At 39.7% G+C, this 22,714-nt stretch overlaps 1 protein-coding gene across 3 annotated transcripts in view; it reads left to right on the forward strand.

The window, feature by feature from the left end:
* The window catches only part of rap1gds1 (RAP1, GTP-GDP dissociation stimulator 1), a 54,927-nt gene that overhangs the window by 21,769 nt on the left and 10,444 nt on the right, over positions 1-22,714 (forward strand). For 2 of the 3 annotated variants that reach the window (XM_017713932.2, XM_017713933.2), the window contains exons 5-8: positions 5,177-5,323; positions 11,166-11,294; positions 12,659-12,784; positions 17,543-17,686. In XM_017713932.2, the coding sequence (XP_017569421.1) occupies positions 5,177-5,323; positions 11,166-11,294; positions 12,659-12,784; positions 17,543-17,686 (546 nt within the window). The remainder of the gene's footprint in view (positions 1-5,176; positions 5,324-11,165; positions 11,295-12,658; positions 12,785-17,542; positions 17,687-22,714) is intronic. The other variant, XM_017713934.2, reaches the window with a different exon arrangement.

Here is a 22,714-nt window from a genome sequence, read left to right on the forward strand (position 1 = left end):
ACTGTGGCTCTGTCTAAAAGACAGGAGGCTGAGCTGGAGGTGGCAGAGATGAAGATGCTGAGATTTTCGTTGGGAGTGACAAGGCTGGACAAGATTAGAAATGAGCAGATCAGAGGGACAGTGAAGGTGGAGCAGTTTGGAGATAAAGCCAGAGAGGCCAGGTTGAGATGGTTTGGACATGTGTTGAGGAGGAATAGTGGATATATTGGGCAAAGAATGTTGGAGATGGAGCTGCCGGGTAGAAGGAGAAGAGGTAGACCTCAGAGAAGGTTTATGGATGTAGTGAAGGTGGACATGGAGATGGTTGGTGTAAAAGTAGAGGAGGCAGTGGATAGGGCAAGATGGAGGCAGATGATCCGCTGTGGCGACCCCTAAAGGGAGCAGCCGAAAGAAGAAGATTATACATGTTTCTGCTATCATGAAATGTTCCAGTATGTGCATCACTGATCTTACAAATTATATAATTGTACAGTGTTCAGCCCACAATTCCTCTATGTACAGTGAAGAAATACTGTTTGTTTGTCATGGAAGATGAATATGATGAAACCATCATATTTTGTTGTGTTGTTTACCCCCTAACCTTGATGATAGCTGCTTGTACACTTAGGTGGGTGTGCATGGGCGGGTGTATATCTGTATTTGTCTGTACATGTCAGTGAGTGAATAACGAATAACACTAAAGCATTCAGGTTATTTATTCTGTGATTGAATAGATGGTTGCTGTCCAAGGTAGTAGTGTGATGTGCAGGCCTGGGTGCCTGTAGCAGTATGATTTACGTAATGCCCCCGAAAGCCTGGGCACAAGTGGCACTGTCTAAACTTGTGATTAATAAACCATTTTTAGAATATGCTAATTGTTTCATTTGACCATAGATTTAGTAAACATTGGACCAAAGTCTGTAATTTAGTTTAGACTGGGTTAGACAGTGTCTCTAAAGGCTTTACACTTCCTATAATAGTTGTATTTTGGCTGTCCAAGTGCAGTGGATTACTCCATTGAAACTAATAGCATATGAGCTAAAAGCTGGACAGCAGCTATAAGTAATAAGTCTCCTGCTGATTTCTGTATATTTCTAATTACAAAAAGAAAATGCTGGAAAAGCACTGCTCTCTGGAGGTGTCTCTCACTCCGACAGTACTCCCGTGCTGCTTTCCGGAAGCCTCGCGCAGAGCTCGCTCACTGGCAGACTTTTCTGTGCTGCTCAGCTGTGATTCATACTTCCCCCACTGCTTTGGCTTTTCTCCTAGCTGGTTTGATAGTGGCTACTAATGCAGGAGTCCAGCCTGGCCTAATGCTTGTTGCTCTGGAGGTAAGAACAGGCACAGAGCTGTTAAATGTATAATTGAATAAATTAATACATTTATAGGCTCTCACTTATTCTCACAATTCATGATTTCATTTCTTCAAATCAGAAATCCACCAAAAAATAAATAATTACTTGGTGATTTTGCATAAGAAGAAGGATAAAGTCTAAATCTTTGCATAGAGTTGTGCTATAATGATCAATCATTGCTCTGCCTACAAATGAGTTGTTTTGTAGCAAATGTTGTGAAGTTGGATAACTTTTACAGAAGGGTAGTAGAAATCCCACTTAACCTTGTGGGGAAACTGTCATTTTTTTTCCCAGAGGTTGGAAATGTGTGCAGTAATAATTTTAAGGGATACTTTGTTTACATGTAAAAACTCACATGAGAGATCAGGTGTTTTATGTAGTAGAAAATTGGTTGTCGTTTTCAACTTTCCAAGTTTTTATTAGAGACAACAAAATGGTACAGCTTGTTAGTGTAGCATTTTATACTGGAACCTCAGTGTTGTGTAGTGAATCTAAACTTCAATGCAGGGATGCGAAATTCTTTTAACCTGCCATTATTAGTCTGTGGTTAATCATTAACTGACAGTCCTAGAATGACAGACATGATCCATGAAAATATAAACAAAACACTGTATTGTATACAAACAAGGCTACAGATATGACGGTACCATAATGTATTCTACTTACTTATAGTAACTACATATTATTGGCCCAAGTTAACAAATATGTATGATCTGATTGAGGCTGGCTTGATGTACATATGCATAGTTTAAACAACAATCAACATACGTTGCTGCCTTACAGCTTTTAAGCTTTTTTGCCATGAGACTAAGAACACAAGCCAATTGTCAGCTAACACAAACATTCATAGCCTGAAGATTAGTTGCACTCAACAGAAGCAACATGATGTTTAAAAGACCTCTGTTGTAGCCTACCTGTGCCTAAACATCAGTCATTTTTGTTGAATAATACCAGCATCAAAGTGAGCAGGGTCGCTTCAACACATCTGGGTGTCTGGGTCGACCTTGGCCAATGACAGGGCTGAAAAGCAGGGATCAACGTGAGCTGTAGCTACTCAGAAATTGTGTAAACTGCACATAGGATGGTTTAATCTCTGTAGAGTCAGAGTTGTGCATCACTAAGTAGGGCTACCGGAACAAGTCGTGCTCTTGCACCCTTATGTGTGTAATTAACAAACAGTTTTCAGCTTAAATGAAAAACCCTATGCAAATAATAAATAAATAGTTTGTCAGATATTAAACGAGCTTATTAGTTCAAAGGATTGGTCCAACATGTATGTATTTCTCAGTTAATGGTTAATCGTTTAATCATTAACATCCTTTCTCCTCATTCATTAGGGTGAGTGAGATTTGTTCCAAGCTTGTTATTAATGGACACTCAACCCAGTCTTGCAGCAGTTGCCCCAAAAGAATGTATTTGTGGGTGGAGCATGGGTAGATCAGTTGGTGTCTATTCACCAGGGACTGCAACATTGTCTGATTTTCAGTTTTCATGTTTGGGTAACAATCATATACTAGATGCCTAATTAAAACTCTATTTAAAATGATGTGAATATATTTAAATGACTCAGGGCATTTTATCTTTCTGTCTTTTCCGAATCCAGCAGCTCCCCATGTGTGCTTACCCAGCGTGGGTGACGCTACTGTCGACTCTGCAGCTGTGGCTTTGAATGATGGCCTGTAATTTGCTGGTGCAGGAGAAAAAAGACGTTTCCTTCCCCTAGCAGAGGGAAGGAGATAGGAGAAGACAGGAGGGGAGTAGAATGGAGGGGGCTGGGGAGGAGTGGAATGGCGCAAAGGTGCGATTGAGCTGATATGATGTATATGACAGAGTATGTAACAAAGCTGCTGCTGTGAGTTTCACTGGGACGGTAAAGAGGAAGAGAGGTTTGGAGAGTTCTATTTGAAATCCGCTGGTTGTTCCTCTTTCAGTTTATTTCACATGGTAAACATAAGTCTCATCTGTATCCTCAGGCCATGTATCACTTATTTACCAAGGTGCCACTTTCTGATTCACTCACTGATTAAATCTGATGACATTTCTTTAGGAAAAGATTAAGTGCATTATATAATCTCAAATTTTGTTTTGATTGTTAATAATGCAGAATTATTAAGGTACACTCAATTCAGAAAACTGACAATTTAAACAAAACACCTGTACATTACGATTCATTTCTGGAAGACTGAGAAAATATATAGGCTAACATTTCAGTTCAGTTAGGGTTTTCTTGTATTGGTGAGTAAGTATGTAATGTTATACTTTATTACTTTGAAACACGAGAGCCTGAGCACATTGCCAAGGATGCGTTGTTAAGGATGTGGCTAAGAAGGTAGAGGTAGTGCAGCTGTATGAGCGCTGACTAGACTAACTACTGTTGCTGATTTTAGCTCCAGAAACAATGGAAAGATATTTTTCTGACAGATATCATGTTGGCACATTGTCCACTGAGGAGAAGAGACCTTGTGTAGAAGACAGTGAGTCCTCATCAGCATCCAACATTAGCTCTGTTAGCTTATTAGTAAATTTGAAGAGGCAGCCTTCTTTACTCATCCAGCACACAAACCTACAGATGTCCTTAAGCTGTTTTCAAATAATTAAGCAAGCATGTTTTTCTCTGTGTGCTGCTATATTTTTGTACAACACCAGTGCCGTGACCTAATACAGTAAGCCTACAGCAATACGTTGTGTTTTTTCGCTTCCTGGTGTTGTTTTTTGTGCTCTGCGGTTGAGTCTTACAGAAATTAGCCAGAATGCACATTCCCATTTTACACTCACGTCATTTACTCTAACATTCAAAGGTCTGCTTTTTATGTCTGATATTGTTGCAGCCATTTGTGTTGTAGTTTATTCTTGTGTGATCTATAGAAATGTTACAATTTACAAAATTCATTATGAGATTCAGATTCAGTGGTACGTCATCCTATACATTTTTCAAAACAGCAAAAATGAGCGGCTGAAAATGTGGCTTACATTAACATTTTAATGTTTTCATTTTTACTTTTTACTACTACAGCAATCAACATTACGGAAGTGCAATATTTGAAGCAAAGGTTGTGCTTAATGGTGTCCCAGTGTAATGCTCTTGCCTTGCCACAGGCTAACATGCAAGTCACAATACAATCCAGGGCAATAAGATATGTTGTCCTGTATATCACTAATAATCTATTATTCTGTAATCTTCATATGCTTATCAGTCACATCCCTAATAGTACAAACTTTAAGAAATAACATCAGCAGGGACGATTATGGAAGCTGAAAAACAGCATCACGTTTTATTCACGCTGTTTTATTTAAGACTGATTTGATTACGTTTTCCATTTTTCTGAAGATATGTCATCTTTGAGAGCAAACTCTGGTTTTGACAATGGAGGCTTTCAGTTTGCCCGAGTGTTACAGTCTGGATGTGAGCTGTGCTGGTGTTGTGGCACTTTTGAGATTTGGAGTCAGCTCTTGCCCATGGGTCTGTTCATCAGGTCATGTCAACCTGACAGCGACCGGCTCACTGGAAAAACCGAGAGATGCTGATAAGAAACTGTCAGTGAGAAGGAACTGGATGTTCTGCAGCTGCTATTAGGACTTTGTTTTCGATTTTCTGTTGTTTTACAGCTTTTTTCCTCACTGTGTTTCTTAAACAAACCCTAGTATTATCAAAAAATTTCCTGCTGTATTGAGTGCAGGGCATTATTATTGCTTTTTTATTATAATATCCCAATGTGTTACCATATATTATTTAATTTACGTTAAAGCTTCCTTCTCCTGTCGTTTATGATTTGCAGGTTCTTGTCTTTTTGTGTCCTTTGTTGTCTTGTTTATTGTTTTTACGTGACCTCTTTGTTTTGCAGATGAGGGCAGAAGTGCAGTTGACGAAGCGGGCGGTGCTCAGATAGTAGCAGAGCACATTAAGGCTCTGGTCCATAACACTGACCCGGCCACCGGGAAGCTCTTGACTGTCTTTTGTGGCATGCTGATGAACTATAGCAATGATAATGGTAATGACCAAACCTAAAAAATGTATTTGGGTGTTTCCCTGTAGATGTATTCTGAGATGCTCAACAAACTGCCGGTGATTTCTAGGCTAGTTGGAGTTAGTGGTAATTTAGTATTTACGTTGGAATCTTGTATATGTATCTAGTAAATTTTTTGCTTTGTTTGTATTAATGTTTTTTTATGGTGTTACATGTAGGCTAACTGACAGGTTGTTGAGTGTCAATGCTAAAATCTCTAGGGGACCATCCAAATCAACATATATGTAGATATATGGAGTTGTTTTAAAAGATTCTGGGTCACTAAGGCCTTTCACAGTGTCCTCTTTATTAGGTACTAGAAAATAATCATGTTTTTTTAGTAGTTGAGAAGGAAAGCTGTGTGAAATCCCAAATGAATGAACAAAAACGAAATCCAAAAAGGATCAAAGGTAGCGTTTTCTTTTTGTAACTTATTCTGTTACACTGTCTCTCATGAATTGCCTTTGAAGATGCATTCTGTAAGATTTTAAATCTACATTAAGTAGCCATAATCATGTCTTTCTCCACTATCAAACTTGACAACACTGGATGTCTTTAAATGGGTTCTCTGGAAACTGATCAGAGCTTTAAGCTTGTACAGTTATCAGAGCAGAGTTACTTTTACAGCTAATCCAAACGAATAGAAGGGTTAAATCTTACAGATTGCAACTTTAGATGAAGCTTCCTGACATGCTCTTCCTCTTGTGTGTGTGTGTGTATGGTGAAGGGAGATAGCTGAGGATGTGAATTGTTGACCCACCCATCCTACCCACAGTGTGTTGGTGTTGATGTATACTCCCTAAGGCTCAGCTGTGGCTTTTGTCCTTTTCCTTGATATCAACAGTGGCCTTGATTCTGTACACCAGCTCTGTGCTTTAAGATATATTAGATGTTAACTTGGTTGTGATCTACGTGGGAGCTTAGTGGTTATTATGGAATCAGGGGTGCTGTAACTTGGAGAAAAGTAACCCTAAGTTGTTCTAGTGGGTCTTTTTTTTTTTTTTTTTTTTTTTTAGTTGTCTATAAGTTGCTAAAGTTAATGTACACAGACATGTTCTAGATCCTCCCTGAAATTTTAAACTTATGATTGCTGATTTATCGTTAAGTGTGAGTGGTTTAAGATTAATTGTATGTATGTAGAACAAGGCAAAAATAAAGCTTTCTTTAAAAAGACTACAATTCTATATTACTATTACCAGGTGTTAATATGTTTACAGTACTATGCAAAAGTCAGACGGCACAGTTCATTCATTTAATTTCTAGATTGGCCATTAGGTCATTCATTTTTCAGGGTCAGGAAAAAAAGTCAGAGAGCATATATTTAACATAAAATTATACAGAATCTTCAACAATATAATCTCAAATGTAAAATATATAAAATATACAAATATAATTAAAAGTTGAAAAGTGAAAACGAGACGTGTAACAACTTTATGGTTAATTAGGTCATCAAAACTATCACCGTCAGATAAAAAGTACTTAAAGTGGAGAAAATCAAGCTTTACTCTTGAATCTGAAAAAATGGAAAGGTGTTGCTGTTCATCCTTCCACTGTGAAAAGACAACTCAACAGATTTACTTGAAAACCTGAAAGCAAGGCTTTAAAAAATGGAATCTGTAAAAAAGGTAAACTTTTACATAATGGCCATTTTAACTGGTGAGTACATAAATGAAGGGGGGTATCTGACTTTTGCACAGTGCTATATATATAGGCTGAAAATAATACAGTGGAGTAATTCATGAGTAAATCCAGATGCGTAATTCTGTGTACTCGTAGCACTTTTTTCTTTTGAATCAATAATAAAAAGGTAGCAAAGTTTTGGTCTGCTACTGTACATCAACTGTGTGACTTGGTAGTGGTTGGAGAATGCATGTGTGTATTTACCTCTCTGTTTCTGAGTTATTTCAAATGTTCAATTTCTTCTTCATTCTAGCAGACTTACCTACTGAATATGAAATGGTAATTACTGTTCAGTATATTATCTCCGATGTGTGCCAACTTGTCCAGGCCAGTTAAATTGAGGTCAGACTTTTTCATTCTGTCTTGCTAGTGAAATATGATTTTAATTGACAAGTGCACATACTGCTTGTTATGTAATATGCCAACTTCTCATTCTTTTGGTCTGTCTGTCTTTGTTTCTCTGCACTTCGTATTTCTGTACTTGCTAGTTTTCACCATGCTCATCTGTTTGCTATCTAATTTAAACTAAACACATGTCTTAAGTGTATTGGATCAAATTTTAATTTAGACAAGCAATCCTTAATGACAGTGAATCAGCATTCATCCTACTCAGACATGATTCATCAGTGTCATACTATGGTACAGATATAAAATTAGCTATAATACAGAGCAAATACTTGTTTTAACATAAATAATATTGGGAATTTGTTAAATTAATTATTAATGACAAGTTACATTTACATTGTCTTTATGTTTTATATCAAAAGGTTTGAGCCTGCACTTCTGACTTTATAGTTTGACCATGATAGAAATAGAACAAACACATGGCAAAAATGTAAAACATGTTTTCCTTTATTTAGAGCAAAATCGTACACAAAACAGTAACTTTTCATCAAATTCAAATCGTTATTAAATGTCTTCGCTTCTGCTTACAAACAGAAATGTGGTATCATTTAACAATCTGACAATTTAGAATCTGTACTTTAAACATGAATAATTTTACTGAATTACAGTGTTTTTTATCCCCAACAATGACCGCTAAAGATTCATTGCTAATGATCCTGGTAGAAGTACTGTAACAACTAAACTGTGATGCAGATTCATATCAATATAAACATGTTATCTTTGGATGTTTAGATCTGACTGGTATTTCAAAGCAATATTTGAAGTTTTATGTATTTATTGCACTCCAGAATGTTTAGGCAACACTGGACTACTCTGCTAAAATGCCTGCATTTTATTCATTTCTGTGCACTTGTTTTTGTCTAATAAAAGCTACGTTTATTTATAATGCTAATCCAGAATATAGCAGCAGTTTACATTTGATAAATGTTTATGTATTCATGGAATCGGCTTTTGCGGATTTGCATGTAAAAATGATCAAATATTGGTATTGATCCAAAATTTCAATGTTGTGCTTCATTTACATTATAGATATTTTATTAGCATTAAATCTGGTATCATACAGGCATACTACAGTGGATTCTCCACACTATTTTGTATTAGATTTAATATGCCAGTGCACTTATGGATATAAAGCAAATTCCTTAACAGCAAATGAAATGTTTCACAGCCTCCACACCAAAGCTAAGATTCAAGCTCATCACTCCTCTTTGTGTGTACATTCTTTCACCAAGACTTTCCTAACAAATGTTTATTTCAGGGCTGTAACTTCATACTCTCAAGGTTGTTGGAGGAATTTGTAAAGACGGTAAAAGTCACATAGTCATGTTGCTAGACTTGTGCTGGGGAGAAGTGGGACAGTATTCTGCAATAGTTGAAGGGCTTGCAATTATACTGTGTAAATGAGTTTGTGCAGACGCCAGTGGCTGGATGTTTGTAAACTGTCACTGTGGCTAATGTAATTCTCATTAATATTGATGGAGGCTACATTGCTGCAGAGGCTTGCCAGCAGGGTATAGGCTGAAGGAAAGCAGAATAGAGGGAGGCTGCTGCTTTTTGGCGTAATAATATCTGTCAGTGAGGGGCAAAGGACCATATGGACACATGTGGCATATGCGATTCCTAAATGCATGAGTTGCACAATATATTGTTTGTTAGTTGTCATATGTGCCCTGAGCACCCTGACCAGCCTCAAATGCTCCAGTCTCTCTGGGTGTTTGGATGCATCAAACGTAATCGTAATAGGCAATAATAATGCACAAAATATAAAGCAGACCTACAACATCTTATTGTAAAATAGCAAGTTAAGGTACATAAATTGTAATTACCTGTTTGTAGTAATTTCTTGTCACAAAATTTCTATGAATAGACATATGATCAGCAAAATTTGGTCACTGCTTTTCAAATATTGGACATATTAATTTTACTATAAGTTCTGAAAGCTGTATAACTTTCTCACTTATAATGGATTCATCTATAGCTTTGTTCATCATAGAATTTTTTTTTTCCACAAATGATTTGAAACCTATAGAGATTCAGCAGCGTACTGGACTTATTTTGTACATCTATCTTATACAACATTGGTTTTATATTATTGGGAACAGTGATTCAAAACTTTGGAACAGTGGTGTAAATTTTAGTTGCAAAATATAGCAGTATAATCCCAATACGTTTAGCCCTATAAAACCTCATAGTAACTTTTATTATTTGTTACATTCAAGATTTGACTCTATCTGTTTACCGCTTTTGACATAAGCACTGAAAAAATGTTCTTTTTAAACTATCAGATGTTGGAAAATATTTCTTACCTAGCCTTTTTAATAGGTTTTCTCTGCACCCTCTGCCCTATGAGTGTCCACTATTTGAGAACTAGTTTTAAAATAACTAGTCAAATGCAAATAAGCTGGTTTATAACTTGACATAGTTACATCATACAAACATGCTGTTACTGTGTTTTTTTGCACAAATGTCTTACGTACAACGTCCATACAGTTATAGTCATGCTGTTTTCAGCAACTGCACATTTTCGAAGTGTACTTTTTCTGCTTTTCTTTTTTTTCTCATTGGTTCTTTTTTAAGTTACTGGAGAACAGGTCAAAATTATTGTCTGAGTTAATCCGCGATACACTAACGGTACCCAAGACAGACATTAGGATGAAGAATAATAGAGTATTCCATGAAATAGTCTAAGGATCCATATTGGGTCGTCTGATTTAGTAGATGTCTCAGGACGCATTGAATATCAAGGCTATTTTCCTGCTTATCCCTACATTGCTTTTGTTTCCACAGTACATGCACTATTTTATGGCCTCTTTCTCTCACCCACAGCTTCCAGACCTCAGCTTCTTCTTCTCTCACTCCTATTTTCATTAGTTCTCCCAAATGCTTTTATGTCTGTCTCATTCCTCTCTTTTTATCACTCCCTCTTGGCTCGCCTCCTTTTTGTCTGCTTCTCCTCTGTTTTTTTTTTTTTTTTCTTCTCCACCTCAGTATCTGGGTCCTTGAGTACAGTTTCTTCAGTCCTGGCTGTGTTCTAGAAGATTCTTTCAGGTTTTATTCCCCCTTTTCTGCATTCATGGGGAAAAAAACAACCGCTAGCTGAAATGTGATGAAATCAAATGTGGCAGGTCTACCCGTATTGCAGCAGTCAGAGATGCAACTATGGACGGTCTAGATATCGTTCTCAAAATGTATGTTTTATGGCCACATAAGTTAAAAAACAATAATAGCTGGTTTGGGGTATTTTTTTGTTATCCAGCATAGATACAAATGTTATATACCATTCTCGTGTGAAAAGTTTCAGGCAGAGTGGATTGTTTCTGTGTAGGGCAACTCATCCTGTCCCTGTGATATCTTCAAGTATCAGCCAAACTGTCAGTTTGAGTGTTTGATCTCGCAGAGGCATGTGCGTGTCTAAGCCGCCTGAAGCTGTTAGAGGAGTGTTTAGACCCACAGGATACTGCTGAGGTGTTGATTAAGGCAGTTCATTTTTCAGTAACATTTGTGGTCTAGGCTTTTGTATTTCAACTTTTTAGGTGTCTGCTAATCAAGTAACACCCAGCTTGAAATGGCAGAACATGATACTAAGTATAGCATGCTTTTAATTCATGTGTTTAACGGCAGCTACAGAGACAGTCAGACAGAGTCACCACATCTGTTTCACAGCTAACATCTCCATTTTGGTGCACTGAAGTGTTCGAGCGCTGCTCTTAATACTGTCTTTCTCGTCTCTTTGCATCTTCAGACACATTGCAGGCCCAGCTCATTAGCATGGGTGTGATCCCTACTCTGGTGAAGCTTCTGGGAGTCCATGCGCAGAACACAGCGTTAACAGAAATGTGCCTCATCGCCTTCGGGAACCTTGCCGAACTGGGTAACTGACACGCTTTCCATTCTTTGCAGCTCCTGTACCTGCATGTCTTTGTCAGTAACTAAGATGAGAAATTGGCTTGCTGAGGCAGCTGCAGCATCACAAACTTTCAGAACTGTTTAACTGCAAATGCAAGTGGTAAAATGCATTAGCCTATCACATTTGTCTTTGCCATTTGTGGTCACTACAGTCACACACTGTTACTCTGCAACATAGAAGGTTGTAGTTGTCGGCCTGCTAAGCTTGAGCCAATTGACAGTCGTGTCAGAAATCGAGGATAGATTCCATCTGTCGTGGCCTTAAAGTGGACAAACGTAAATAATCATGTCTCAACATCTTTCATTTCTTTTAGCGGGTTTTCTTTCAATGTCTACTCCATGTTCATATCAGTCCCAGTATGTGGCTTTAGAACATTCAGCAAGGCTGCAATTTTATTTTTTTAATGTATTTATTATTATTATTATTATTATTATTATTATTATTATTTTTGTCTTGTTAAACAGATAAAGCATTCCTGCAGTTTTCTATGCAAAGTACACCTTCCCTTGTGAAACATTAGAAACATTAGGGAGGGCCTTTTGATGTTGTGGTTACATCAAAGTTAATAAAATCAAGAAAGACAAAGTCTTTTATTGTTATTAATTGCCTATCAACAATAGTAGTTTGCATAATAATAACAAAAAGCTACAGTAACAGTAACCTATAGGCTTACTTCATGGTACATTTTAGTTGTTTTATTATTTTACCTAGAAGTGATTTATAGACTGTGAACATTAATTAATTAAGCCCATAGCAAAGGCAAGAACGACTAAACCAGATCACGAACAAAATTAGCTTACAGGTGAGCAGAAACACGAGTGAGTTTATTTTCTCTAGTTTTATGCTTGTCTATGGTATTATGGTATAACCGCATCACCTGCCATGCTGAAAAGGGTCAATCGACAAAGAAGCTGCAGAAAGAAGCAGCCTCTTGGTATTCAAGGATCTTTTTTTTCCAAAAATGTGCTCACATGATGTACTAGTGGTGCAGTTCTTTTTTTGCAAAGTGACTCTTGCTTGTCTGTCATGTAAAAATGATTTCACATACTATTTTAGTGCATGTCATGTAAAAGCTCTTAAAATTTCAGTGGCCCTAACTTCTTGAATCCCAGGATCTATAAGCCTGAAGAACATTCCTTCTCACTTTTGTCTGCAGAGGATCAGATTGAAAAAAGTGTTGTATTTTGTTTTTGGTGCTAAATCTGTGATGGTAACGGGCTACAATAATTAGGCTACATTTAAGATTGCTTTCTGGATGCTCAATGAAATCGCTCACCGAGCTGTTATTTATTTTTCTTCAACTGTTATTTTTGATCGGTCCTCTTCAGAATCAAGTAAGGAACAGTTTGCATCTACGAATATCGCTGAGGAGCTGGTGAGGCTGTTCCGGAAGCAGGTGGAGCATGAAAAGAAGGAGATGATCTTTGAGGTGCTGGCTCCGCTGGCTGAGAATGGTAAGCATTAAAAGCTGAATTAGAGTTAGAAAATGGAAACATTTCAGTGTTGTGTGGTAGGTTGTATGAAATCAGTGGGTGGTCTTTGGATGCGTGACAAAGTTTGTTTATAAAGTCATTGTTTGAGCACCTCTTGGTATTTATGAATCTACTAGGTACGTGATATGAAACTAGAGGCATCAATTGCTCAGTGTGACTCAGTATATACTGGCACATCAAGAGTTTTTCTTGTGATGAAAACTGATGCATATATATATGTGAATGAATGTAAACATATAAAATAGACAACTAAGCATTTTTTACCTCATTGTTTGTTAGTAAAATAATTGTTTGTGCATGTCAGTTAGGGCCTGTTTTGCACACTCAGATTAAGCCCAAGCCTAGACTAAAAGAAATGGTTATTCACTGTTGACTCTCCAGCTAACCTAAAATGAATAATTAAACCCAGTAGTGAAGCAGTCTTATGTTTTCACATGCCTAGTTTCTTTCAGCAGAAAAGCCTCCATTGTTCCTTGAGCTCCTCACAAAGCACATCAACTAAGTCTTACTTTTCATTTTTTAACAGAAATCCGACCTTTTTTACATTAAATATTTACAGTGTAAACAAAGTCATACAGAGTGGTTTGACGTGAAATGTGTCAGTTGTAAAAAAGTTACTGAGTCCTAAACGAGTTATTCGTGGTGGTGGTGATAGAAGCCAGATGTCTGTAGTGTTTAATAACGGTATGTATCTAAATATGTTGCTTGATGTCTGAGACATTGTTTTAATACTACCCAAAGAAAATGTATTTTCAGCATTACATATAAAACTGCATATAAGTGGTGGATTTGGATAGTAAATAAAATGGCTGTATATGCACTGCAGACATTGCAATGCCTGGTCTCTGTCACCACCACTGTGAAGAACTCTTGAGTCACATCAAACCACTCTGAATCACTGTGTTTACATCTCAACCATTGAACTATTCAGTAACTTTGAAAAATCAGTGGAATTTCCCTTTAAACGATCTTATGGAACTGCTGTTTACAGACCATCTATCACAGATGGATTGTTCTTCTCCACAAATTTCCCAACTCGGTCCCAGTTTCCAGTTTCCTCCACCTCAAACCACTTCAGTCACTTGTAGAGCAGTGTGGCATTTAGAATTTCCAGTAGTTTTTGTATTTTTCCTCCTTTAAATGAACAGATTTGATAAAATACCTTGTCCACTGTACATATTACCTTATTTAAAAACAGTTGCTAAACATCAGAATATGACACATTGCATGTGAGAAATTCTTTTGGATTGCTTGTGTAAATGAAACTTCATAGCCAGTGCTACTTACACATTGCCTGGAAACAGGACATGGCCTGTGCTGTGTCCAGCAGGCTCATTGATATTCCATGTAGCTCTAAGCTCAACATGTCATTCACACAGAGTGGCATACAAGGGACTATGGCTGCCTGTTGTGTCTGGATGTGAGACATTTGATACAAAAAAGTGTGTCTGTAAGCAGCTGCATTGTGTAAGAATAAAACTTTTTTTTTACTCTGTCTAGAATATTTTTGTTAGTTAGACTCTGTTTGCTAGTTAGAATGAGTATAGCTACTGGAATTATAGGTCTGTTACGCTTTCTTCTCCAGACGTACCAGTTTTAGAGATTGGTCTACAATTAGGCAGATGCTGGAGTGGTTTGAGCTCAGTCTGTGTTTGGATAATAAGTGCTGTCACTTGCCCCCTGTCCCGTCGCGCCCACAGTAGGAGTGTGTGGTGCGGGAGCAGCTGTGGCTGCACTACTGCTGTGACATAAGATCTGTTCTCAGCTGTCTTCCTCTGCCTTTTGTCTGAAGACTGTCTGCAGTTCTTGAAGGAGAAATAATGTGTGTGAAAGTAATGTGCATTTGTGTGTGCATGTTTGTTTTTGTGCATATTCAGGGCAATAAAACAGAAGGTGCCTACTCTTTGTTGTTCCTAAGGTTAGGCTTAGTTTCATTACATATAAATAGTTGTGTGACACACAGGGCACTTTATTCTTAAACGTAGGTGACATATTGTCACTGTTGGAATAAAACCTTGTACCTCCATTTTGCTTTTTATTTATTTATTTTTACATAATTAAAAAAAAATCCACTGCAATTTAACTGTGTCAAAATGACATGAAAGGTGAACCAACAGAAAATTAAATTACAAAGAGAAATATTTGTTTACCCTGCCTAACATTGAAAGAAGGACAAAGACAAAAGATTTTGTTCTGACAGCGACAGTGCATCCAATACATATGCTTATCATCATTATGATGATCTATCACATTAGTTACTGTACCTTACATTTTTAAATATTTTGTGTGTCAACCCTTTGCCTTTGTTTCAGCTTCGTTTCTTTTTAGGAGACCTGGTTTCTCTTTTTTGTCTGTCTTCTTTTCTTAGTAACAGCTTCTTCACAGGTACAAATCTGTTGAAATTCATAGTGTTGTTTTCTCACAGTGGAAGGATGGACAGAAACGCCTATGGATCTATTTCAGATCTGAAGGATGGGAAAAGTGGAGATTTTCTCTTCTTTTTCACAGATGAAAGCTTTAAGTGCTGTTTATCTGATGGTGACAGTTCTGGTGATCCCCCAGGTCTTACGCAGTTTTTAGTGGTGTAATTTTCTCTATATCTTTTAATCATTGAGCTCCAGTTTTGGAAACTTTTCACTTATGTTTCTAAAATTTTCCTCATCCTTATGCACATGGATTACCTTACATCTGACCTCCTCAGAAATATTTCAGTAACTTGTACTTAATAGTCATTTTGGCTGGAAAGTAAGTAAATGAAAGGTGGTATCTGACTTTTGCACAGTACTGTATAGAAAATATATATTGACCACATGTAGGACCCCCCATCCTGAAATTGTATAAAACCAATGCCCTTGAGCATGTTCATGTGTCTATGAAAGAGAGAGATGAATAGAGCGTGTAGGATGTTTTGAGAGAGAGAAAGAGAAATCAAGAGCAGGGAAAGGGGCAGTGTGTGTCTGTCTGTACGTGTGTGTGTGTGAGGCACACAGGTTTATGTGTGAAATATAAAGGAGCAAATAAACTGCAGGAGGGAGAGCTTGTGTCAGAGGAGCATTTGGGGGGGGAAAAAAGCAGGAAATTCTGAGACTGGGGTTGAGAGAGTTAAGAATTTATTCTTGTTCTAATGAAGAGAGCAATGTAGAGAGTGCAGACAGTGCTGAATTACTGCATGTGAGGAGCAAAAAAGAAAGGGAGGAAAAGTGCGAGTGATGGAGAGTGCAGGTGAGAGAGAGAGTGTCTCCGGTGAGAGGATGACCGACTGGCTGCTTGTTATCATTCAGTGCACAGAGCTGCTCTCCCGGACTGCCAGTCTCCAAGACAACGTCCTACTTAAAGCCGCTACACAGCCAGAGAGAGAGAGAGAGAGAGAGAGAGAGAGAGAGAGAGAGAGAGAGAGAGAGAGAGAGAGAGAGAGAGAGAGAGAGAGAGAGAGAGAGAGAGAGAGAGAGAGAGAGAGAGAGAGAGAGAGAGAGAGAGAGAGAGAGAGAGAGAGAGAGAGAGAAATACCTAAACGTTGCAGGGGTTTCATAACCAGCCAAGGGAGAGTCACAAAGGCAGCCCTATGTCTCTAGCTGGGCTGTGTTCATGTATTTATATGTATTTATGGTTTCATCCTTTGCTTGGGGGGAGTGGGTGATATCAACAAAAAATGCTAAATTGAGTGTCAAGAGATGAATCTGATCTGGAACAGTTCTAGATCGCTGAATGTACTTTACTGTATGTAGCACAACATGAAGTAGGCAAAAAATAAAGTCACAATACTTCAAGATAATTTGACTAAATGTGCATTGCAGTATTTTGGAACAAACAAATAACCACTAGTAGTGACACATTTAAAAAAAATATACATTCATTGTTTCACATTCTGTGCTGCACTAATCATAACCAGTTATGTTCTCTTTGCAATGATTATTGCAGTTAGTCAGTGTTCTTTAAATAATTACTATATCCGCAGTATACACTGAAAAGTGGTAATGAGACATAGTTTATCACAATATTTATAATATAATAAAATGGGACATGATAAAAATATGTATGTTGACAAATATAAACATAACGACAAATAGTTAATTAAGTATAACACAAGTTTTACATTTTTTTTGTTTAATTGTCTAATTCTGCCCATGTTTGTTTCATTATTGGTATTTCTTTTGTGAAAGAGTTTAACTTAATAAAATAAATGGCTGTAATTCTATTTAATTTCTGTAAAAGTTTGTAAATGCTGTGTATGTTTGTGTGAGCATGATTCTTTTGTATGGCCATTTTAAATTAAGTGCTTCAATTATGTAACTTATTTTAAATCTTTAACATAGGTTTCATAGAAAATGTAGTAGATCAGAGTTTCAGCCGAGACTCGAGGTATCAGTGCTGAAGAAAAAGTGGTGTTGTGCAATCTGTAGTTCATAGACAGATTTATTCTTGTGCTTGATTCTGTTTTGTAATAAATGTTACATAATGCAAGAAATTAAATCCTAGATTGTTCTACTTAGCACTGTTTAATATTCATGTTATATAAATGACGTCATCAGATAATTTTCAAAAGCACAAAACCTCGTATTATAGTATATATATAATATTATAGTAATTACTGCTGGGATACTTAATTACTGCTGGGGTGCTGATAAAAAAGTGCAGAACAATCGGTTTCATTGAAAGTTCACTAACTTCCGATTCTCGTTTGCTCTCTTTCTTTCTTCCTTTCCCTGTCACTCTTTGCAGATGCGATAAAGCTGCAGCTGGTGGAGGCGGGGCTGGTGGAGTGTCTGTTGGACGTGGTTGGCCAGACAGTGGACAGTGACAGAGAGGAGGATGTGGCTCAGCTCAAAACAGCCTCTGACCTCATGGTGCTGTTGCTGCTAGGAGGTACAGCACCAGGCCTGCCATAATTAGGGGTTATTAATAGGTATTTGCAAAGGAAAACCATCTGAGACTGAACTCAATTCTCATTAGAGCCCTATTTAAATAACATACAAATCGCTGTTGTTGGGACAAAACCTCCTATCTCCATTTTTGTCATTTTTTGGGTTTTGACATAATTTGGAAATACCTGTTGTTCTTTATTTATATTGTATGTAAATTTCCTGATGAATGGACAGCCCAAAATGACTTGGAAATAATTCTGCTTCCATTGACGTACATTAAAAGTAAAGTAGGTTTTTTCCTTCTCCTGTAAAGTTGTCTTTTTGGAGATGTTTTTTTTCCGACAGCAGCGAAATACACATTTAGGCGATTAAATGTTTTGGCTTTTTACTCCAGTACAGCATGCAAGTGACAGTTGTTCACAGCAGTGGTGATTTGAGTAGTAGACTCTGTGACGCCTCGTTCCTCTCACGTCGAGAGGGAAGGATTGGTCGGCTACAGCTCAAGCTCATTCGATATTTCTTTAACTTGGCTGATAGTGAGAGCCGAGTTTGGAAAAGTTAATGTGACTTGTGAGGTAAAGTAACCAGCATTTTAGCTTTTATTACCATTAACCAGACATGACACATTGTACGTTCAAGTTGGAACAGAAAATTCGGAAAAGACACCAACCTCACCCATGCCTAAATCACTGGTGGAGCAATAAGGCTTTCATACTCTTGTTGTCAACGTCTCTGAGTCTTGCATAGATATGGACAGCAACAGATCGTTTAGCACTGCTAGAAGGTCAGAAAGCTGAAATGTTAATTTTTTAAGGCGGAAAAAAAACCTGCCATCGATGCTCAACAGTAAGCCCAGCTTCCCAGTCATGTGCCTATGGCACTTTGTTCTGTTTTAGAATATTCTCAACTATTGAATTTTGCGGGAATGTTAAAATGTCAGTGGAATGACTCATTCTTTAATTTATGTGAATATTGCTACATACATAAAACAAGCAAGCTGACACTCCTGCTCATTTAATATCACATGAAAATAAAGTACATGAAATAAAGTTATGTGAAAAACAGGCTACCACTGTAACTGTACGCTACTTCAACTCTATTATACACCAGCTGCTCAAACTGTAGCCTAATACTACCAAAGCCTCTTGACTATGACACCTGACAGACCTGGCTGGTTTTTATGGGGTATTTTGACAAGGTTACCAGTCAATTTTATTATTATTTATTGAGTAGGAGTGTTAGCTTGCATGTAACAATATTCATATTTCAGCTACTTAATGATGCTGTAATTCCAGTGCTTGATATTTGGGGGAACATATACATAATGAAAAAAAAGGCCTTGGAACTTGTTGGGCAGTGTGACAAAGGCAAATTCTGAAATTACCATTCATTTTTCCTATAGATAAAAATGGCTCAGGGCCAGTGCTCATCCAGATGCTAATCTGCAAAATGATAACGTCTGTTTTGATCTGAAATGATAAAGATCTGTTTTGTTTTGCCGTACCAAATGTTTTTGGTTTTAACTGTGAAATTAATGACCACATTTTAAAACAACAAGCATTAAAACATTACTTAGAAACCAAAGCTCATGTGTAATCAACAAAACGGCATTAAGATGCAGTCACAAAAGAACAAAGGCTTTTAATAAAAAACATACATTTATTATGTAATTCCAATAGGGGTCCAGTCAGTATTCTGTACTGTGCTGCCATAAATTGCCAAGAGATATTTTTATATCTCAGCTGTGAGTGTGAACGAGAGAATGAGAGAGTGAAAGAGTGAGAATGAGAGAGTGAAAGAGTGAGAATGAGAGAGTGAAAGAGAGGGGGTAGGAAAGTGAGAGAATGGAAGGGTGAGAGAGAGGGAGTGGGAGAGTGAGAGTGAGTGAGAAATGGGAGAGTGAGAGAAAGAAAGAGAGGGGGAGTGGGAGAGAAAGAGAGTGAGAGAGAGGGGGTGGGAGAGTGAGAGTGAGTGAGAATTGGGAGAGTGAGAGAAAGAAAGAGAGGGGGAGTGGGAGAGAAAGAGAGTGAGAGAGAGGGGGTGGGAGAGTGAGAGAATGCGTGAGAATAGGGGGTGGGAGAGTGAGAGAATGCGTGAGAATAGGGAGTGGGAGAGAATGAGAGAGAGGGGGAGTGGGAGAGAATGAGAGAGAGGGGGAGTGGTAGAGAATGAGAGAGAGGGGGAGTGGGAGAGAATGAGATAATGGGAGAGTGGGAGAGTGAGAATGGGAGAGTGAGAATGGGAGAGTGAGAGAGAGGGGGGTGGGAGAGAAAGAGAGAGAGGGGGTGTGGGAGAGAATGGGAGAGTGAGAGAGTGAGTGGGAGAATGAGAGAATGAGTGAGAATGGGAGAGTGAGAGAATGAGTGAGAATGGGAGAGTGAGAGAATGAGTGAGAATGGGAGAGTGAGAGAATGAGTGAGAATGGGAGAGTGAGAGAATGAGTGAGAATGGGAGAGTGAGAGAATGAGAAAGAGAGAGAGGGGGGTGGGAGAGTGAGAGAATGAGAAAGAGAGAGAGGGGGGTGGGAGAGTGAGAGAATGAGAGAGAGAGAGAGGGGGGTGGGAGAGTGAGAGAATGAGAGAGAGAGAGAGGGGGGTGGGAGAGTGAGAGAATGAGAGAGAGAGAGAGGGGGGTGGGAGAGTGAGAGAATGAGAGAGAGAGAGAGGGGGGTGGGAGAGTGAGAGAATGAGAGAGAGAGAGAGGGGGGTGGGAGAGTGAGAGAATGAGAGAGAGAGAGAGGGGGGTGGGAGAGTGAGAGAATGAGAGAGAGGGGGAGTGGGAGAGAAAGAGTGAGAGAGAGGGGGGGGTGGGAGAGTGAGAGAATGGGAGAGTGAGTGGGAGAGTGAGAATGGGAGAGTGGGAGAGAAAGAGTGAGAGAGGGGGGGTGGGAGAGAAAGAGTGAGAGAGGGGGGGTGGGAGAGAGAGTGAGAGAGAGGGGGGTGGGAGAGAAAGAGTGAGAGAGAGGGGGGTGGGAGAGAAAGAGAGAGAGAGGGGGGTGGGAGAGTGAGAGAATGAGAAAGAGAGAGAGGGGGGTGGGAGAGTGAGAGAATGAGAGAGAGAGAGAGGGGGGTGGGAGAGTGAGAGAATGAGAGAGAGAGAGAGGGGGGTGGGAGAGTGAGAGAATGAGAGAGAGAGAGAGGGGGGTGGGAGAGTGAGAGAATGAGAGAGAGAGAGAGAGGGGTGGGAGAGTGAGAGAATGAGAGAGAGAGAGAGGGGGGTGGGAGAGTGAGAGAATGAGAGAGAGGGGGAGTGGGAGAGAAAGAGTGAGAGAGAGGGGGGGGTGGGAGAGTGAGAGAATGGGAGAGTGAGTGGGAGAGTGAGAATGGGAGAGTGGGAGAGAAAGAGTGAGAGAGGGGGGGTGGGAGAGAAAGAGTGAGAGAGGGGGGGGTGGGAGAGAGAGTGAGAGAGAGGGGGGTGGGAGAGAAAGAGTGAGAGAGAGGGGGGTGGGAGAGAAAGAGAGAGAGAGGGGGGTGGGAGAGTGAGAGAATGAGAGAGAGGGGGAGTGGGAGAGAAAGAGAGAGAGAGGGGGGGGTGGGAGAGTGAGAGAATGGGAGAGTGAGTGGGAGAGTGAGAGAGAGGGGGAGTGGGAGAGAAAGAGTGAGAGAGAGGGGGGTGGGAGAGAAAGAGAGTGAGAGAGAGGGGGGTGGGAGAGAAAGAGAGTGAGAGAGAGGGGGTGGGAGAGTGAGAGAATGGGAGAGTGAATGGGAGAGTGAGAGAGAGGGGGAGTGGGAGAGAAAGAGTGAGAGAGAGGGGGGTGGGAGAGAAAGAGAGTGAGAGAGAGGGGGAGTGGGAGAGAAAGAGAGTGAGAGAGGGGGGTGGGAGAGTGAGAGAATGGGAGAGTGAATGGGAGAGTGAGAGAGAGGGGGAGTGGGAGAGAAAGAGTGAGAGAGAGGGGGGTGGGAGAGAAAGAGAGTGAGAGAGAGGGGGAGTGGGAGAGAAAGAGAGTGAGAGAGAGGGGGGTGGGAGAGTGAGAGAATGGGAGAGTGAGAGAATGGGAGAGTGAGAGAATGAAGGGGGAGTGGGAGAGTGAGAGAGTGAGTGGGAGAGTGAGAGAATGAGTGAGAATGGGAGAGTGAGAGAATGAGTGAGTGAGAGAGAGGGGGAGTGGGAGAGAAAGAGAGTGAGAGAGAGGGGGGTGGGAGAGTGAGAGAATGGGAGAGTGAGAGAATGGGAGAGTGAGAGAATGGGAGAGTGAGAGAATGAAGGGGGAGTGGGAGAGTGAGAGAATGAAGGGGGAGTGGGAGAGTGAGAGAATGAAGGGGGAGTGGGAGAGTGAGAGAATGAAGGGGGAGTGGGAGAGTGAGAGAGTGAGTGGGAGAGTGAGAGAATGAGTGAGAATGGGAGAGTGAGAGAATGAGTGAGTGAGAGAGAGGGGGAGTGGGAGAGAAAGAGAGTGAGAGAGGGGGGGTGGGAGAGAGAGAATGGGAGTGAGAGAATAAGGGAGTGGGAGAATGAGTGAGAAAGAAAGTGTGAGTGAGATAATGAGTTAGAGTGAGAGAGAGAATGGGAGAGTGAGAATGAGAGAGTGAGAGAATGAGAGTGGGGGAGAGAGAGAATGCGAGAGTGGGAGAGTGAGAGAGGGGAAGTGGGAGAGTGAGAGAATGCGTGAGAATGGGAGAGTGAGAGAATAAGGGAGTGGGAGAATGAGTGAGAAAGAATGAGTGTGAGTGAGAGAGAGGTTGAGTGAGATAATGAGTTAGAGTGAGAGAGAGAATGGGAGAGAGAGAATGAGAGTGGGGGAGAGAGAGAGAGAGTACGAGAGTGAGAGAGAATGAGAGAGGGGGAGTGGGGGAGTGAGAGAATGAGAGAGTGAAAGAATGAGAGAGAGGGTGGGAGAAAATTCCCTTTATTGACATGGATGTGCTCTATTCCTCTCTCTGCTTAGCAGACTCCTGCGTGTACAGGAGCCAGAGCAGGATGTCTTTTTCATCTCTGTCTGAATAATTAATGCCGGCAGAACGGGTCCTGGGGTGCTAAAACAATCTGACTTCCTCTGTGTGGCATTTTATGGATTGAAGGAACGCTTTCT

This window comes from Pygocentrus nattereri, chromosome 2 (assembly GCF_015220715.1).
Source record: "Pygocentrus nattereri isolate fPygNat1 chromosome 2, fPygNat1.pri, whole genome shotgun sequence".
NCBI classification, from domain to species: Eukaryota; Metazoa; Chordata; class Actinopteri; order Characiformes; family Serrasalmidae; genus Pygocentrus; species Pygocentrus nattereri.